We start from the raw sequence: 19801 nt of genomic DNA, 5'->3' as shown, positions 1-19801 counted from the left end.
GTCGACCGAATTAATGACTTATATAGTTCATCAGATTTAAGCATCTTGTACTCTGACATTTGGTTTGTTGAGATGAACACAAGAAATCAAAAGAAATCAAAACCTTCCGCGGATTTGTTAATATCAATTTTGTGGATCCAACATTTTAACGGGGCATTGTTGTATACCGGTATACATACATAGATATCTTAATATACTCTATGATATAACATAGATATAAATTCTGATACGATTAAACTTTTGGCGACAGTATCATTCATATAATGTTACACAATAATATTACAGTTTATGTACATTAACGTGTGTGTGTGTGTGTGTGTGTGTGTGCGTGCGCGTGCGTGCGTGCATGCGTGCGCGCGCGCTTGTGTGTACACATACATATCTATACATCGATTCAAATTCTGATAATTCATAATGTTCCTTTCTTCAATATTATTGCTATATATTATTTATATGAACATGCGACTATTAATGCAAACCCATAACGATTTTACGTTACTTTTACTATTTGAAGGGATAGTAATCGAAAATGTTACACAATTAATATCTATTCGTTATGTTGAACACGTTCGATCAATGTTTCAGGTCGAATATCTCTATAAGAAGTGGTTCTACGCTCGACGGATTTAAATTAAGATATACTCCGACAACTTCATTGTTTAATCTATGAAGATCTGAAATTTTCTGAATTAATTTTAGAAACATAGATTTGGCTTCGCATCCGGGATATACACTTTCTAGATAACGTCTCAGCAAATAGTAATAAGAATTCTATAAACAAAATTATATTATTAATATTTATTTAAGTTATAATCAAAGTTATTTGAGTTATAATCACATGCAGGAAATCATGTTAGACTTACTTGTTCCAATTTAATTACATCATTATGCACTACCTTCGGTCTGTCTGGTGTAAATAAAGCAATTGCGCTTAAAATCAAAATAATATTCTCATCTCTCCACCTAGGATCGAAACTTCTAATAAATCTTGAATGCTCTGTATAAAGATTCCCTTTTGCTTCTTTTAACACGTCCACCTTTATATTGGACATACTTTCTTGACTATGCGGTATCCACCACATATCTTTCTCAACATCGTAATTGAGTGCTGATCTTAAAATCATCATTTCCGTGGAACCACCCTTCAAAAGAGCTATTTGGTCCTCCTGACACATATTTTTGAAGGCATTTATCTTTTTCGCCATCTTTATCAAGCGTCTAATAGCAATGGCAGTAAGATTTATAACGTCTAATAGTGCGGGGTCAGATCGGCCGAAATTGTTCTGAAACCGAATACACAATTTAATAAATGTCAACGTATAAGTCTGTTTCTTAAGCTATAGTAACTATTACCTTAAATTTACAGTCTTCTCCGATTAAATTCGTTATATCCTCGTCTAGAGGAGCTAATAACGCCTTGTTGGCTACTATTAATTCATTTAACTTTGCTCTTTCAGCATCGTTCAATACCCTTCTGGTCTCCATACCGCCGAGAGCAGAATATGTTGAAAACTCTAATTTAATCGCTTCACAAAGTATAGATTCAATGGAATTCACAGCAATTGGTACTCTGAAATATAATTCATAGATAGAGTCTGTGGTATAATTATTTTTCAGACATTAAGCAAATGTGAATCTCGATTATACCTTTGCACATCTTGAAGTACGTCTCTTGTGACATCCGATAGATTTCTGTTCCAATCACTACTATTATCCCGTTGCTTTATACATTCCTCTTGACTCGAATTCGTAATTAAATCGGTCAAAATAGGATTTTCTACTTGTTTCTGTTTAACTTTTAATATTGGTTTAAACGTGTGACTGGAATTATTGTTACCTGGTTTTACATCATCTTTATACTGAGTACTTGCTTCTTTCTCAGATGGTGCTTCTTTATCTGTGACGACACCGGTTTTTTTGAAAAAGTGCGAAATCTGGGGATCTGCTTCTAATTTGCTAATAACAACAGGGTCTGACATAATCTTTATAAGTAATTCTTCGTTTTGAAATATTTTCGTGATAAAATTTGAATTATTAACAAGTTTTGTGATCAGAGTGGAATCTTGCGAGAATTTATTACTAATAAAATTGTCTTCTTCTGAACACGTTTCCTTATTCTGTTTTTGACTAAGCACTACTTCTTCTGAATTTTGCACGCTCGTGTGCATTCCTGAATTCGTATCTATGCTCATTTTCCTATAATGTGATGTGTGCTCAATATATTGGGAACTCTGTACAGGGCTACAATCAAACTTGTTGTAGCAAGATGCATTTTCAAATTCAGGAGAATATTTCATAGATTCATTATTAGTAGAAGCAAACTCAGAATTCAGGTCTGATATATTTTGGTCAGATTTTCTCGAACCTATTACTGACTTCTTACTTTTTTCTAAATTATGAGATGGAGATTTAACTTTGTCTAACCTTTGTTGATTTTGAGAAGGAGAATTGAAATCCATTCTCAACCTTTCAGCATCAACATCATTCTCTTCGCCACGAGGTGAAGAAGTATGATCATAATTTTCAAAGTTTGAGTTTGAGTTATGGGTAGAGTCTTTCATCATATCTAGTGTCTTTGACCCACTTATGGCTCCATTTTCCGGTGGACTAGAAGGACTTGGTACGCTTGCAGCTGTTACAGGACTTAAGCTTTCGGTTACATTCTGTCTATTTGCATCTAAATCTGTATATTTTCTATCAGACTCCCAAAAGTATGTGTCTGATGCAGTTGACACAACTGAATTAACTGACATAGAAGTGTCATCAAAATTACACTCATCCAAGTAACCTTTTTTTATTTTTGATGGTTTTGCACTTTCCAAGGTTGGTCTTTTCTTTGCACGATTCTGTTCTATTTTTTGTCTCTTCAGTACTTTGTCCTCCTCAGACATAATATATTCCTTCCTCATGCCTATGCTGAAGCACTTATCTAGGCGACATTTTTGACAAAAGCGTCTAGTGACTGGTGTTATATTACAATTTTCAGTAAATGGACACCTAAAATCCTGTAAAAATACAACAATAATTCTAAATGAATAAATTAAGCAAACGTATCTTTTATTATCTATTGAGTAGTTCAAGAACATTATGATATAAATATTGATTACACTTTTATCTTCTAATCACTGTATTACAATTACTTATACTACATTTGATATCTACAATTATGTCACCTCCTTTATGAAATATCTAATATGAAAATCATTTGTCAAAATAGAAATGTTGAATTAGATCAGCGACCATGAAAGATGAAATATCAGATTATTAGATATGATATGTAATCTTCCCAAAGTTTGAACTTGATGGAGCAATACTAACTAAGAAGAAAATTCATAATAAAAATATCACTCATTTAACCGAACAACAAGAATATTCATGTAATTTTATTTTATGACTTTACAGTTGGCAAATATTCCATAAAACACGAGGAATGAATGTAGCATTTGGGGAAGACTAAAGATATCATCTACTCTAGCTAAACAATATTTCTGACAGATTTTGAATTTTAGAGCTGGTCATTTAGAAAAATCTAAAATAACAAAAGTCATTGGAAAAGTGTATTGAATCATATGGAAATTGTTTTGATGAAATATGTATACCATATTTTGAAGGGTCTACGTGCGGCTTAAATTTTATTTGAAGAAATATTTTCTATAAATCTTCTAAATTAATCACCTTATTTTTCAAAGCATTTCGTCGGAAGAAAGCTTTACAACTTTCGCACGAAACCGCGTTGAAATTGTAACCGAGCGCACGATCGCCACACACACCGCAAATCTTATTCGTCTCTCTCGCTGGTTGTTCATCTTCCATTGCTCCCCAGACCGATTTCTCCAGCGATTGACACTCTTATCTTTAACGCACCATTCGGTATTCCCGCTCGGAATTACGCTTCTTCGATGACTGACTCATGTCAGTGTTGTTTTTATCGCATCGTCCGCGAAAATTGACGGAACGAAATCAAACGATCTCGAGCCGTGATTTTTCACGATTTCGAAACGATTAGCATTTTTTATACAACGTCCCGGATCCGTGAGAGATATCGCTTGAAAAGCTTTAAGTGACAAGCTAAATGGACCGCTCAATTGACATTCAGTTACAAGTACTTAACCGAGTGGTGCGCACAAACCTGTCGTATATGTTTCACTACTCACTACTATATAAATATAACTATATTATACACCCTCCCACTACGTCATTGTCCGCAAGCGACGTGACGTCACAAAAGTAACCAGACCTGCAGCAGCTAGGGAATTTTTCAAATACATCGTTCTTTGCCTATGAAAAGAGATTTCTGACCACAGATTCCCGCGCAAAATACATTCAAATTGCGTTCTTTTCCCGATCTTTCATGATTCAGCCCAATCTATCACTGTTTCAGCAATATATGGTGGAATTTAAATGATCCGTACATTAAAAATATTACGAAGCGTACCGTATCATTGCTTAAGTGAATCGTAGTTTATTTTTCGTTAGAAAATTATTATCGTCGTAGTATGTAGAGATAACGCATCAAACGCTTTATGATACACAATTTGCTTCTCACGTGTGTTATCAAATTATATAATTACAGGATATTGAACGAACAACATGTATGTATGAATCGAGGTTCATGCCTTGCGCCGAGCGCATGTCTTATCAAGGAATATCAGATACACGAGTTGTCTAGCATTGTGCTCTTCTTAATTGTGTTGCAGTTGTTAAGTAACTGGTTCAAAGTTCACGCGCACACATTTACTGCATGGAACCACCGTCCACCCAAGGTTGATTTCAGAATGTGACTTCGAATTACGTTATGTACATATGTATAATGCATCGATTCGTTTTCTCCACGATTGAAAGCCAATTCACACAATAAGAGATCTCGTGTAATCGTCTAAAACTCAACTAGAAAGCTGGGAACTTGATTACACGAGTGTTTACTTAATTGATGTTATCGTTATCAATCGCCGAACGTAGTTTCGAGATAAACACGACTGAGTAATAAACTGTCGACTGATCAATTCGAATTTAATTTTTGATTAGTTTCAATCGTGTTAGCATCGATAAACGAAGAACATAGGTATCCGTAAAAGGCATTCGTATATAATTGTACTTCATTAAAACACTTACATAATAATTAATTAAGCCCCAGTATATTAAATTTCGTTTCATTTAATAATACTTTCATGTTACTACAAAAATTTAATACTATCAACATGAAATATAGAATTTAATAGAAAAACGCTTCATTGAAAAAGTACGTAATCATACTTTTTATGAGTACCGTAGATCGCATAGAAACAGCTAATTGATTCCACGCATTCACGATTCCACGTTTAATTTTCATCTGATGTAGAAACGTCTACAGAATAAAGATTTTATTAAATATTTATAATAAATCAGGAAAAGAATTCCAATAGAAAACTTTTTCGTCTTTTTTGAAAAATTATCTTTTATTCTCACAATGACATGGCAAAATATAAATGCATAGATTACAATCTATTGGTTGATCCGTTAATCTGTATACCGATATATATAATATCGAAAAGTATGTACGTCGGGTTCAACAAATTTAGATATAAAAAGAAGAAAGGTTTCAAGGTCGTTTTTTGTGTTCATTTAAATATGGCACTTAACAGTCTAGTAAGTAATTGGTATCAATTCAGTCTAATTAAGTTTCGTTATTATAATAAAACTGATTACTGTAAAATACTGAATTTGTCTTTAACCCTGTGTAGCTTTTGATCTTTGTTTGTGAAATTTTTAGACCTCCACATATGGCAATTAATGAAAAAGGTAATCTTAAAACGACCTTGATGTTCTTTTCTATTAACCTTTCTTGATTACGATATATTTTCTTCCATCGTTTATAAATTTAACATACCTCTTGAAATATATCTACAATTGTCAATTTATCTCGAGTTACCTTATGAATTGTGGTACAGATCACATTATTCTTAAAGTATTTCTTATATACATAATCACTTTTTATAATCAAACATGTTTCTTTTTACGCAACCAATAGCAATAAAGAGTAGTTACTTCTTCTTCGATCTAGATTTATTTCCTTAAGTTAAAATTATAATAAACCAAACAAAACACGATACGAAACTTTTTCGGCAGTATCTCGAAATACTACTGTTTAAAAGATATTATTTACAAATCTATAGCATATATATATATCACTGCTTAACTTCTGAAATTTCATTTTCTCGAATTATCTTATAAAAACAAACCTACAGCAGCAAGTATACAAAAATGATAATATCGATATGTGTACAAAGTGATTGTTCTTTCTGTTACAAAAATAACAACTACCATACATCGATGCTCCTCAAATCTCATTGCCAATTTGCAAATTCAACATTAAAGTACTGCTTGTAAATGTTAGTATTAAAAATATATGCAATTCATATCGTCGAGAGATCTATTTGTTTTCTTTCTTCCTTGTAGATATCAAACGTTTCTCCATATGCGTGTCACAGTTCATATGAATGCATTCGAATCTTATCAAAAATATACAAAGTTGATTTTCGACGGATGACGAGTACAAAAGGCACTTGTTGAATAAATATTATACACGCAAAACCATCGTGTCTGATCTTTAATTCCTTTTAAAATTCGTATTTGGGCAGTGTTTGTATTGCATAAGCTGGTATGTGAGAGCATTCAAAGGCTTATTTAGGCGGAGTATCTGTTAATTTCGTGCTCCCCATTTCCACGCCACCGCTATGAAGCACAAGTTCCTCTCGCGTGTAAAACATTACGATTTCCTCGACATTCGAAAACGATTTCTCATTTACTTTTGCTGATCCTAATGCGTACCTATTTGACAGATATATGATATTCACTTTTATTCAATTCCTTATCAACTCTTTCTTACTTTCTGCTAAAACAAATATTATAAAAATTCTTTTAATCCTTAGAGACACTGTCATGTGTGAAGTTTCACCCTATACGAGCTTTATTTTAATATCATCATTATATTATCAGTATCACTGGTATCATTTAATATTATCAATATTATCATCGCAATGTTATTGAAGTAATTATTGCAAACAATATCATTTCTATTCTTCATCTAATATTGAATAATGATAAATTCCCTTGTTTAATTGCTTGACTTTTAAAACTTTTTCAAAATACTAGAGTGAACTTTCACCAAAGGTAGTCTTTAAGTTAATAATATTTTATTTAATATTTTTGGAGAGATTTTCTTATTGAATTGTTAGTTATAACTATAGATTTAATCATTTCTTTCTAATTATTTGTTTATTTATTATTATTAGAACAAGTCCGGTACTCAGCAAAGATATTTATACGGACAAGGAATACCTTACCTATTGTCAGGTCTCTTCCTGACTGGAACGTTATACACCCTATCCTTGTACCAGAGCACCAAAGCCAAAGGATTATTCACTTTTGTCGTAGACGGTCTCAGGAGAAAGTATCCGTCTTGAGGATTACTGTAAGTACTTTCTAAACATAGCAAATTCATTCATAATTAGTGTATAATCTAATGAAAAAACGCAAACTAAGTGAAGTTGAAGCACTTGATTATTTTTATAAAATGTTAATGATGGTTATTATTCTTGCTTTGAGTTTATTTGACTTACGACAAGGACTCACGTTCTTTGATAAGACTTGTTGCTTGTTCTCTGGTAACATTGTGGAACCAAGGCTTATCAACGTATGATTGTCTCTCAGGCGGTGGAGGTAGTGGTCTCGTAGCCCTTTCCGATGACAAAGAAGTATTGCTATGAGAATGAGGCAATGTGGCCGATTTCTTCTCAGGAGATCTCTCTGAAAGCAACACAGAACACGTTAGGTACACTAAAATCTCACGCAACATAATAATTTTTTGGATCTATTAAATATTCTATGGGAGATTCATATAATTTATTAATTTATTATTTTGAAGATACAGTCAAATTTACTATAGTTTGAGGCCAATGTTTCACTAACTTGATAGATTCAGGCGGGCTTGAGTGAGGGCTGCCTGAGTTAAACATTCTGAGAGACTCGCCTGACGACGAATCGCGGTGTTTAAGGACACGTTTCGTTTTGGGTCTCCAATTAAGGCTGCCATTTTCGTAAAACCTTCACGTTCACTCAGAGAGTGAACAAACTATTTGCAATTTTATCGGAAAAATTTTAATCACATTTACCAGAAGAATGTGCACCGACATATCATCGTCGAATCTCATTCTATTCATTACCTGGCGATATAACTATACACAAATTTCACGTTTACTGAGTACGCTCAGTGTCGTCCAATCTTGAATTCGAAGAAAGAATTAAAGGAAAACAGTGTTTTCTTAGTCGGTTTCGCTTGTGAATTATCCTAAACACCGTAAGCAGAATCAGGAATAAATATCAGCTAGAATTTTTTTGTATGCAATGTATCTAAATTGTAATATCGAATACAGAATTCTAAACAATTTATAACGAACACTGTTAGTCGATAGATTTGAAATTTTAGTCCATCCGTACAAAATTGAAATCTTCTACTACAAACCAATAAATAATCAATCGCTGGGAAAAAGCTACTGAAGAAATCTCTCGCAATGTTTAAAAATTGCTACAGAGAGAAGTTGCTAGAGAGTTGCGACAGAAGAACTACAAACGACCGAACTCTTCGAAATTAATACACGGACTGACGTTTAATCCAAGGCTCGGCCGAATAAACAACAAAGCTCGGCCATCCGTTGGTCTCTCAGTATGGGGCACCCCGTCTCTTCAAAGTTTAAAAATATATCGCTTACTTCGTACTTATTTTCAGGTTGCTCTAAGTCTTGAGGTATTTCCAATTTTGTAAGAAAAAGTCGAGCGTTTCTACTGAGGAATTTGATGATCCTATCTTTCAAGTATGCATAGTCAATGTGTATACAAGTATACGAAAGAATGCGCAAACAATGTGGCACGCGAAGAATTTGCTTCGCAAGAGGTTGTTGTACCTGGTGGATCAGGTGGTTGGGAGTAACAACACCGTGAAAGCCCCCGTTTGATCCTCACTATCATATCGGAAACCTCATCCGCCAGACGAGCGCCCAAACCTCCCAAAAGCTGTTTGCTCAATCTCAGATAAAAACACATTCCATCCCACTGTTTCCTCTTCCGTTTACAGTGATAAGATTTGAATGTTAAGCTTTTGTATAATTAGCTTTTAGGAAATCGTAATCTCTTCGAAGCATTGCTCTTCTGTTTAAACAACAGCTTTGAAACACTGCACTTGTCCCTGTTGCTATTCATATTATTAGTATTACAGTATGGTTTGCATACAGTATACGTAATAATTCACACGCGTTCTTGTTTATCTTAACGAATTGTTATCACTGAAAATTTGAATTTTTTGGTAATTCGAATTGTCAAATTTGATTTGAAATGTCTAAATATATCGGCAGAGAACGACTCGAGATAATGGGAACGATAGTTCATCCATGACTGGCTGCAATTGCAATGCGCATCAGGTTGCAGAGATATTGGGGGCCAGCCAGTTGCCACGCACATGTTTATGAGAAGTTGAGACACCGAGAGTTTTTTATTATTTTAATATAATGCAGCCTGCACTTTTTGCTTCGTTCCTCGTAACACGTTGCATTTTCTATCTTCAACGATTTCAGTCTAATTACTTTCTTTATTTTGGTATTCACACTGGCATGAGACGTAATTTTATCGTATCATGGAAACAACTTTCTTAATATTTACCAGTATCATTTTGTACACATACAGGACAATTAAACAATATTGCTATAAGGGGTTAAAAAATTATGTATACATATATATATATATATATTATGTTAACTGATTATAAATATTATACAAACCCTTTAGTTTGTCCAGATCTGTTCGACTTGGAGTTGGAGTTGGAGAGGGGGTAGTTGATGACTGGGGAGGTTTTGCTGGTAATGGCGGGGGTGATTTTGTATTTATCGGCCTCTGAATGGGATTTAAATAGTACCCATTATCATCTGACTGGAAAAGTAACTTCCGTTCAATTTTTCATCGAATTAATTATCATAAAAGGAAGATAGAATTTATATGCTTACTGTTTCCGTAATCGATTCGTAAATCTCGTAATGTTCTTCTTCTTCCTCGTAGCTCGTAATACTTGGTGGTTGATAAACACTCTCCGCGGAACTTTGATGACCGCTGCTCAACGATTGCTTACTGTCCACCTTCAACATGTTCTTCTTTTGATTTTGTTCGATTATTTGTTCATCAAACGCTTCATACTCGTCTTCGCTCTCTTCCGTTCTTGTAGGCAAATTCGCAACCAGATCGAGGTTCCTAAGCGTTGCAGGAGGCTTTGTTTGGTCTTTGCTCGATTTTTCAACGATCGTTTGGTCTTTGTTCTTTTTTGGCTGTGGTGGCGGTGGAACTGTCATTCTTTCTGAAACCATTGGTTAAGAAAGGAATTATTTGTTAAATTATTCGACTTTTTTTTTTTTAGATCACCTCTCACATCTTGGATAAAATAACATCATAGAGAGATACGATTCAATGATCTTGAGCTTTCGATTAATTTTAAAAAACGATAGAACGCCAGAATCATTTCACGACTATAATCTTTTCTTTCTTTTTCACTGTTTAAAAAAACGCTAATCAGTGATGTTAAATATACAATTAAAGATTGAAAGCTTCGTGATCTTTTTCTTTTCTTACTAATATAATCCTTACTAACTCTGATTAGAGTTGTTCGTCCTGGTTTTCGACGCATTATGCAGAAACGATTTCCGGGGTTGAGTAACATTCAGAACCGAGACCTCCACGTTTTTTCCTTTCAATGCTTCAGACTTCGGTACCGCCATTGGCTTTTTGGTATTTCTAAATTCTAATTGTTCTTTAAGTTGCTCGGCCAGAGACTTTTCCATTTGGCTATGCAATCTGGACGTATTCTTTAATGGCACAGTGCTTGTCTCCTGACAATTTGCATACGTGCTCTCGTCATTCTGCATGGGACCACAATTGGCGTAAGTTCCTTCTTCCCCTTGCCTAGACCTTGCTTCCTTTGCTCGGACATCTTCTTGTTTAAGGTCCGCGTTATTTTCTTTATGGTTGTTACTTTTGGCTCCATAATTTGATCGAGAAACTTTCTGAGTTTCTGCTAAGGTATTTTCCTCGTTTGCTTCGTCTTCGAAATCGGTTCCCCAGGATCCGGTGTCGCTTAAGGGGTCCTCGTTCGATTGAATCTCGAGTATCTTTTCTTCTACGAATTTTTCAGGTGTCTTCTTTACTTCCTCCACGAATGTCCAGAGACTCCTAAACAATTAATAAATATTTCGAATGATACAATTTGTTATTGATATACTGTTTGGAGTAATCGAAGGATCGTATAACTGAAGTCTTTAATAGACAAGTAGATAGAACGACCTTCTTTAATTTTACAAGTTTTTGTCTAAGAGGAGAGATCAGAGAGCAGAGAAACTTTAACTAACATCGGACATAAGTACATCTTACTCGTATTATGCGATAAAGATTGACTTTGAGGAAATTGTTAGAAGAAAGATATGTAAACAACAAATAACGAATATAAAAATCAAAATGACACGGAGAAGAATCGTCCAATTGTTCCGAACAATCCATAAATTATATATTACACCGCATGGAAACGTGTTATATTAAACGTAGAAATAATGGCTAAATCAATGCATTTAAAATTAGCCAGAAATATTTGACCAGACTCTTTCGCACGAGCGATATCAAATGCTGTTGTAATAATATTAAATATCGTAGCTTTTAACGTCTCTGTTCTACACCATTCGAATTTTTTAGAAACGTTATCTTCTAATTATTATTAGGAGTGGTGCATGGTAATGTCGCTGCGTTAACAGTCGTGTTGTTGTCAAGTGGAATTTCCTTAATAAAAGAAGATAATAAATTTTGTGGCGTCAGTGACGATATTGGATGATCGAGGGCGTCCCACACGATAGAATTACGCACTTATGGCACCGGTTTGTATAATCGGAGCCATACTGTCTTGTTAGCATGGCCTTCGGAAGTGCTAGCCGTGCCATATGTATTACGATTTTCGTCGAGCCGTTGAACCTTCCTCTCAGTATGCATACTGTGTCCCGCGACGCTTTCTATAGCATCGTCGCTCGCCAAATTTTTCACCGACTCAAGCCTCCGCGATGCTTAGAATTACTCACTCGAATAGCTATTCTAATATCGATAGAATGCAAACACATCAATCTCAGCGTATATGTAATTATAACCTGTTAAATACAGTATCTAATGACGATACAACTCTTTTGTTCATACGAAATTCAATAATAGAATGGAAGTAGAACGCACGTCTTAACACCTGCATCGTTTTTTCGATTTCAAGTTTCACATTCTCTTTTTACCAGAATTAACGATTCATCGATCAACGTTGCGTCAACGCAATAACATTTCACTTTCAATTCTTTTCTTTTTTCATCGACCTATGTCGTCAAATTCTATTGTTTTTCTCTATAAATTATTGCTTGGTACCCAATAGTGCTTATATCCGTAATGCTGATTCAGAAACATGTGAATTTTTCTGCATGCTGACTCATAATATTGCTGCCCTCGTTATGCAGTTAAAATATTCTATCTATCATATCGAAACATTCTTCAATTTAAAATATTTAGCCATTATTTCGTAACAACCTGTATAATATATCTATACTCAAAAGCAAAAAAAAAAAAAAAAGAAAAAGAAACGCAGAAAACGCAGAATATTTTAAGATATATTGAGAAATAAGCAAAATGTTAGACGAAGCGTTTTAACTAATTGTAAGGTGAAGCAGAATGGTCAGAGGAGCTTTTCTGTTTTCAGTTTTCAATTTTCAAGTAAAATTGCAACTTATTACAGTTGTCGAATAAGAAATTCTAATGAAAATAATTGGTGAGAGAGTACAATTATTCGTGAATTTTATCCGCTATCGTATTTGTTTGCGTTTCACGTTACACTTATATTTTTGATAATAAAAAATAGACTCGAGTATTTCAAATTATGGAAATACAATAGATACGTTAATTTGATTACGTTCTATCGTAAATAAATTAATATTTATGAATGTTAAATATAACATTGACTTTACTATTTTCTAAGTATTAAAAAATATAGAAAGTCCAGGATGGAAGTATTTGCATTTCCAATTTCGACTACATGCAATAAGTAAGCTAAGTAAGCAGAGTGATTTTATTTTATAGATTTCACGAATCAATAAAATCACTGGTCCGGGAGATCTTCGAGTTATCCAGAATAGAGTCCTCTGAGAAATCGTGGATCACGACTGGATCGGATCACGATTCGAAGGTGTGTCTCGGGAAGATGATTTGTAGAGAAGAACCGTTAGACCGTGACACGGAGCTTCGGGATTCTACTTGGTCACGGGAACAAGTTCACGCTGTTCCACCATTTTTCACGAAGAAGTAAGACACGTCTGATATTTCGTTCTCTTACCATATCAATGGACGCGTGAGATCACTCTTCCACAACGCCAGCTTCCCTTCCGTCAAGTGCTGGAATAATTACAATTAATTAAGAAGAGTATAAGAGAGCACGCGCCGGTTGGAAACGAAATAACGACACGAATTATGAATGAAACCGCTCGATGCTCGCTGCATTCTACGCGCATTTTCTCTTTATTCAACGGGCTAGATATTTCTTTTTCTTTGCATTGTACGATTTAAGAAAAAGATGTAAACTAATATTCGAGTTTCTATTAATTGGAGTATTAATTGGCGAAACGCGAAACACCTACAATATCCGATAAAAAATTAATATACAGCCTGAATAATCGTCCTAAGCATACGGTAACTAGTATTACAGATGATCTTTTGATATCGAGATATCGAAACTATCGATGTTGATGTAGCGAATAATTTGAAATTTAAATATCTATATGTATCTGTATCTATATAATATGTATATACCTGTGTCAGATATCTTGCAATTTCTAAATATATACATATACATCCAGATTTATTTCAAACTTTGGTAATATGATCATGACAGACGTGATGGAGTTTCAAAATGTTTAAAAAACGTACATGTACGACATATTCCTAAAATATTTTTACAAGTCAACCACTACAAATGTCTTTCGCTTATTTTTTTCAATAATTGTCTCTATGAAAAAAAGTTTTGGTGATTTCTTTTTTATTTGCATTCTACTGAGACGCGATAATCTTAATCGATTAAAAGTTAATTTGATTTGAGGATTTAAAAGTTCGCGATAAACGAACTCATTATGTTTATAAACGTTTCATCATCAACCCGTATAAGTAGTTATCGATGTACCATTGTATCAACGTAGCTATAGATGGCACAGATGTTAATCAACGAGGCGTGAATGAAAAGGGAAAAAAAGAAACTGTGTAGGAAGACCTTCCTTACCAGCAGCTCGTCGCCATCGACCTGCCGTTTTGTGATGGCTTTACAGCACTCCTGCAGCCCATTCTGCAAAAGCAAGGATAACTCGTTCTATCAAACAGAACGTGCATCGCTGATAAAACGATAAGGAGCACACATGTATCTTGTGCAAATATTTACATTACGACGATAAAGCAAACCAGTTAAATATACAGAGCGTACCCTCTTTTTTCATTTTCTCATATTCATTTCTCATTTTCATTTTCACATATTTCCGATAATATATCAAGGAAATGTTTTCAAAATGTTTGCAAAAATTAGTCAGTTTTCCGTCTGTCACACATTTTCAAAATTTCTTTTTTCGAGAAAAAGTCAAGGCCACCTTTCATCAAATCTAAAATATATGATGCCATTTTAAAAGGGTCACAAGACTGACCTTGATTTTTTATTGAAACAAAAATTTTTGGAGAATTGTTAATATCCAAATGTGTAGCAGACCGGAAACTGACTAACTTTTCTTCAAAACATTTCTTTACGAATGAACAGAAATAGCTGAAAAATGATAGCTAATTTTATAATCAGAGGATGCACCCTGTATGCAAACTATCTTTACTTTATTGTTTGTGCGTTATTGTACTGCTGTTTGAATTGACTAGAATCGATACTACATATTTCTCAGAATTTTACCAAGTTTAGTCTTGTACACGTGTATATGACAGCCTAAATTCTTCGATCATGTTAGTTCTATCGTTGCATCTATTGAATCTTCTATTGAATTAAACGCGTGTCGTACGTTGTCTGACTTCAGCTTTTGAATTTGTCGCGCGAAGTTCAATGAAATATAATAGATACGTGTACGCGATGTTCGTTCTATTAATTTCCTTCGTTTTCCTCGTAAGTGATACATTTTTGAGAAAGTTAGAGGAAGCAAGCTTCACTACTTTTTGTACGTGATACGACGAATAGAATTTTTAATATCCTATTATTTTCATGCAATAGAAAAACCATAGATATTTTTAAATTGACAATTATAATATTTTTTATATTTCCTTATACATTAGAACGAGTACAACGACTTATAACACAATACAGTTCAAAGTTACTAAAATAAAATATCACAAATTTAACATTTACGATGAAAATGTTGACAACTAATAACGTGAATACTCCTATATGTCCTCATTGAAAAGTTACATTACATAATTAATAACGCGAATACTCTATGTGTTCTCATTGAAAATTACATTATCGTCTTATTTTGTGATTACATTACCGTGTTTGATATTTTATCCGTGTTTGATATTTTTATATGTTAGTTTACAATCGAAGTGTTTGCTTTTGAACGGTATACTCGGTCGGTATACTTTCGTTGCTCGATCATGTTCACACGAGTTCAGTGGCTTTTTGTATTCTAGTCGCATGATTTTATGAAAATAAAAAGAAAGTACGTATAACGTTGAACGTAAACCTCATATACACATTCCGTATTAATTAAAAATACGCACGTGAACCATTGTTTGTACACATGAGTTTCATATGCGAACTTTGATATTCTTAATGTGTCATGCAGTGTGACAGGCAGTGTAAGGTGAACTAACTCGTTCTGAGACGTCACGAAGGGAAAAAAACACATGTTTATTGATCGTTTCCCTATCTACCGATTTACGCAAATAATTCAACGTACATTAACGCTTTGCTTTTGCTATATATTTATCGTTCACGAAACGTAGCAACAAATTATACACGCAGGATCTTATCGAATCATTTATTGTAAACATTGGATAAAACATACTGAGACGAAACTCGTTATTAATAGAAAATATTTAAGTTTTTAAATTATAAATATTATAATTATTCCAATCCTTCTTATGATTATATTCTACGAATTCGTCTGAGATTTCGGTATCGAGTTCGTGTCAATCAATTCGCCACTGACAATTTCAAAGATGACTTTTCACTGAATCAGAGTTTACTTACCTTTCGAAGTAGGCACAACACATCATTGGTGCTCCAATTCGATATGTCCTCAAGAGCGTCGCTTCGCGACAACTTTTTGAACATTGCACCGCGTGTTCACGCGACCGTGACAAAAAAGCGTCGCACGTGTTCACCGCCCAGTCGCATCTGCATCTGGCATCTGGTTTTTGTGGGCGAGGTGTCTTGAGTCTTGACTCTTGACAACCCTCGCTGCTTCGTATTTTCCTCCCCTGCCCCACTCGTTCTACTGACGTCCATTGACGACTATCTCATACATCCGTATGACGAGCTAGCCATCGCCATTCCGATTGGTCACTTTCTTATGGTGCACCTGTTTTAGCCGATACGATCTGGTACCAGTGGTTCTCAGTTTGCAGAATTCCTCCCTTACGATATTTCGAGAGTTACTGAACGAAAATCGGTAATATCTAATGACAAATTAACTGGCTTCTTGTTCCTTTAAGTGGTCATCGTTACACTTACTAGTTTTTTAAATTCCTTTTGTGGAGCGAATTTTTACTATCTAAATAAAGGGAGAAATACTTGGGATTTCTTAGAAATGTATTTCTTTCCATAACTGCACATATGAGGTTCCATTCACTTGAACAATTAACGGAACATTACTGTACTGCTTGACCAAGTAAAAATCAAGTTATACTACGATTTATCATAGTACGTTCTTCGATATCGTTGCATAGCTTCTTTACAGGTTATTACAGTTAACATCTTAGAGAGATATATTCATTGGGGAATTAATGTTTGGTAAAATAGCTTTCCATTTTATGTGTTACAAACTATGAATTGAATTTTGGTTTCCCCTAGATTTTGAGATTTTATGTACCTCTTCCGACTCGTCCCATTGGATAAACCATGATTATATAAACAGATCTGCACACTCATTAGGGAAAACCGCCCAAAAACTGAGTCGTATATAGCATTGAAAAATCAACATTGAAAGATCAACAAAGTCCGTGTTCTTGCGAGAATGACAGAGATAAGTAGGACGTCTTTGTCTCCATTTAAGGCATTCATAGCATGTCACGCATGCACAGAACTTCTTGTTTTCCACATTGATTTTTTATAACTAGTCGAGACTCAATTTCCAGATTTTCCCTAGGCTTCGGTATATGAGTGTCGAGATCTTATATGACCGTGGAATAAATTATAGAATAAATTCTTGTTTACGTTACCTTTCGGTTGAGAATCAGTGGCTTAAAGTCAAGTTCACAATGTGTAATACATTTGTCTTTTCGTTCCATTTTCACTAAAAAAATGTTATATCTTTTATATTGAATTAAATGTTTTCTAAATTGTTTAAATTTAAATATTATGTGCTTTTTTTATTGAAGATTCAAACAAAAATTGGTGTACATACATATAATTTCCTTGACAACATTTCAATTTATTTTATTCGTCAAATAACAGAGAAATAGTAACGATAATTAAGCCATGAATTAGTATTGTTCACAAATTATTAAAAAAATTTAATGAAGTTTGTTGTAGAATACCATGTGTAGTAGAACTATTCTACTATAGAATGTAGGGGATTGGCGAACTACTGCACAGCCGCGGTAGTTTCGCATTTGTGAATATAAAACGTTTATAAGTGCGATGTTAAAAGTTGCGTAGAAGCTGTCGTAGTGAATAAACGAATTTGCAGAATATTTCTTGATAATATTATCGCGTGTTTATCAATTACACAAAGTAAAGTGACAGGATGTCTACCACTAATCTTAATTCTGAACAAGAATACAAGAATTACATCAAGTGAGTAATTCTAAATAATAAGTAATTCAGTTTCTAGAAACAATATAACCTAGTCGATGAATATCATTCATTGTTTACCATATTATTGTATAAAAGATTCAGTTAATCTCAATTCAATTTGACTCGAAATATTGTTCAAAGTAGCGAAAGAAAATATTTTTTATTTTTACTTTTATGATGAAATAGATTAAATATTGCAATATAACAAAAGATAACTACGACTTTATATTATTTTCGTTCGATGTGAAAAAGTTCACAATTCACAATTTTTTATCGATGTAATTCTGTGATAAACTAGGGAAATTGCTAAGTCGGTGATTTTCAAGGTCATGTTCGTTTGTCGTGTCAGGTCACAAGATCTTTCTGTCATTCATTTCTACGCATCCTGGGCCGATCAGTGTTCGCAAATAAATGATGTGATCGAAGAAATGAGCAAACTGGCCGAGTATCAGGGGGTTAGGTTCGCCAAGATTGAAGCTGAGAAAATACCTGATGTATCCTTGAAAGCTGGTATCAGTGCAGTACCAACAGTTGTTCTCACAAGAAATAATACCATAGTCGATAGAATCGATGGAGCTAATCCTGCAGCTATAACGGAGAAAATTAAGCGCCAATTATTGACCAATAAAGATTCTATTTCCTTTGATACATGTAAACCTAAAGAAAAACTCGAAGAAAGACTAAAGAAATTAATAAATCAAGCGCCCTGTATGCTTTTCATGAAAGGATCTCCTACCACTCCACGTTGCGGATTCTCTAGAACAATAGTCTCTATTTTAGATTCTTGTAAGACAGATTACCAAACGTTTGATATTTTACAAGATAATGATGTTAGAGAAGGACTTAAAAAATTTAGTGATTGGCCAACATATCCTCAATTATATGTGAATGGAGAACTCATTGGAGGATTGGATATTGTAAAAGAAATGAACGAATCTGGAGAGCTGGAAAGAATGTTGCCTAAGAAGAGCTAATGCAAAAGAAACGTGAGTTTCTGTTTACATAAATATTTAAATACTTTTAGCTTAATAGAAGTGCTTAATTATAGAATCTAATTAATTCTAGGATATAATTAAGGATCATATAATTAATTTCTTTCAAAAAAAAAGACCGGACCCTATATTAATATAATTATTTGTAAGTTATTTTGTATCAGTTGTAAGGATTTCAATATTTGTTCTATGGAAATATGCAATAAATTAAACCATCTGTGTAAAAGGATCTTTTTGTAAGCGCTAATTTGTAGTCAACAGATTGCACAAGACAAATAAATAGTAATATAGGAATTCTTTTGCTCTATAACGAAGTCACTTTGTTTTCAAACAATATGTCAATTTCTCAAGTGTTTCTGTTAATATTAATCCACATATGTTATAAATCGTCACAGATTTTTAATTCAGTGTCATTTCTTGTACATCTTTATATCATGCATTTTATGTATCTACAAATTTATAGCCAGTGAAACCTACTCATAATTAGAGACTCATACCACAAAAGCATAGTTTTTGAAAATTTTTTTATGGTATATTATACTTTAGTTGTTCCTTTGCTTCATTCCAATTTTCGCACCTTTCTTCGCTCCTTTAATAATGTTCTGAAATTTACTCGCATTTTTCTTCTTTTTTCTGAAGATAAAAATGAATCAATTCAATGCGTATCTTCAATTTAAATCAAAATTCACGGTATCATCATTTACCTTTTGTTTAATGCTGCTCTTGACAGAGGTAC

At 33.8% G+C, this 19801-nt stretch overlaps 4 protein-coding genes across 5 annotated transcripts; 2 read left to right on the top strand and 2 right to left on the bottom strand.

The window, feature by feature from the left end:
• Positions 1-559: 559 nt before the first annotated feature.
• LOC100748389 (nuclear hormone receptor HR96) lies at positions 560-4201 on the bottom strand. The gene is made up of 5 exons (XM_003494539.4): positions 3676-4201; positions 1648-3005; positions 1354-1570; positions 864-1283; positions 560-771 (listed from the first exon to the last, which is right to left on the bottom strand). The coding sequence occupies exons 1-5, from the start codon at positions 3811-3813 to the stop codon at positions 574-576; spliced, it is 2331 nt and encodes a 776-aa protein (XP_003494587.1). The 5' UTR covers positions 3814-4201; the 3' UTR covers positions 560-573.
• Positions 4202-4400: 199 nt separating this feature from the next.
• Positions 4401-7386, top strand: LOC112213945. The gene is made up of 2 exons (XM_024372023.2): positions 4401-4777; positions 7272-7386. The coding sequence occupies exons 1-2, from the start codon at positions 4524-4526 to the stop codon at positions 7342-7344; spliced, it is 327 nt and encodes a 108-aa protein (XP_024227791.1). The 5' UTR covers positions 4401-4523; the 3' UTR covers positions 7345-7386.
• On the bottom strand, positions 5922-16631 carry LOC100748112 (lymphocyte cytosolic protein 2). Its single transcript, XM_003494536.4, has 9 exons — positions 16307-16631; positions 14354-14416; positions 13418-13476; positions 10667-11244; positions 10032-10375; positions 9810-9957; positions 7612-7785; positions 7323-7461; positions 5922-6807 (listed from the first exon to the last, which is right to left on the bottom strand). Exons 1-9 carry the CDS (start codon positions 16388-16390, stop codon positions 6660-6662), a joined length of 1737 nt encoding a protein of 578 aa, XP_003494584.1. The 5' UTR covers positions 16391-16631; the 3' UTR covers positions 5922-6659.
• A 1100-nt stretch (positions 16632-17731) lies between these two features.
• LOC100747988 (glutaredoxin-3) lies at positions 17732-19420 on the top strand. 2 transcript variants are annotated; one of them, XM_033324425.1, is made up of 3 exons: positions 17732-18073; positions 18423-19059; positions 19139-19420. In XM_033324425.1, exons 1-2 carry the CDS (start codon positions 18024-18026, stop codon positions 19045-19047), a joined length of 675 nt encoding a protein of 224 aa, XP_033180316.1. In that variant the 5' UTR covers positions 17732-18023; the 3' UTR covers positions 19048-19059; positions 19139-19420. The 2 variants fall into 2 exon arrangements, with proteins under 2 accessions (XP_033180316.1, XP_012248740.1); XM_012393317.3 differs by having other exon boundaries at positions 18423-19379.
• The last annotated feature ends 381 nt before the right edge of the window (positions 19421-19801 follow it).

Source organism: Bombus impatiens, unplaced genomic scaffold (genome assembly GCF_000188095.3).
Source record: "Bombus impatiens unplaced genomic scaffold, BIMP_2.2 scf_2445, whole genome shotgun sequence".
NCBI lineage: Eukaryota > Metazoa > Arthropoda > Insecta > Hymenoptera > Apidae > Bombus > Bombus impatiens.
Note: the sequence above shows the minus strand (reverse complement) of the source record. Positions and strands in the feature narration are given on the sequence as shown.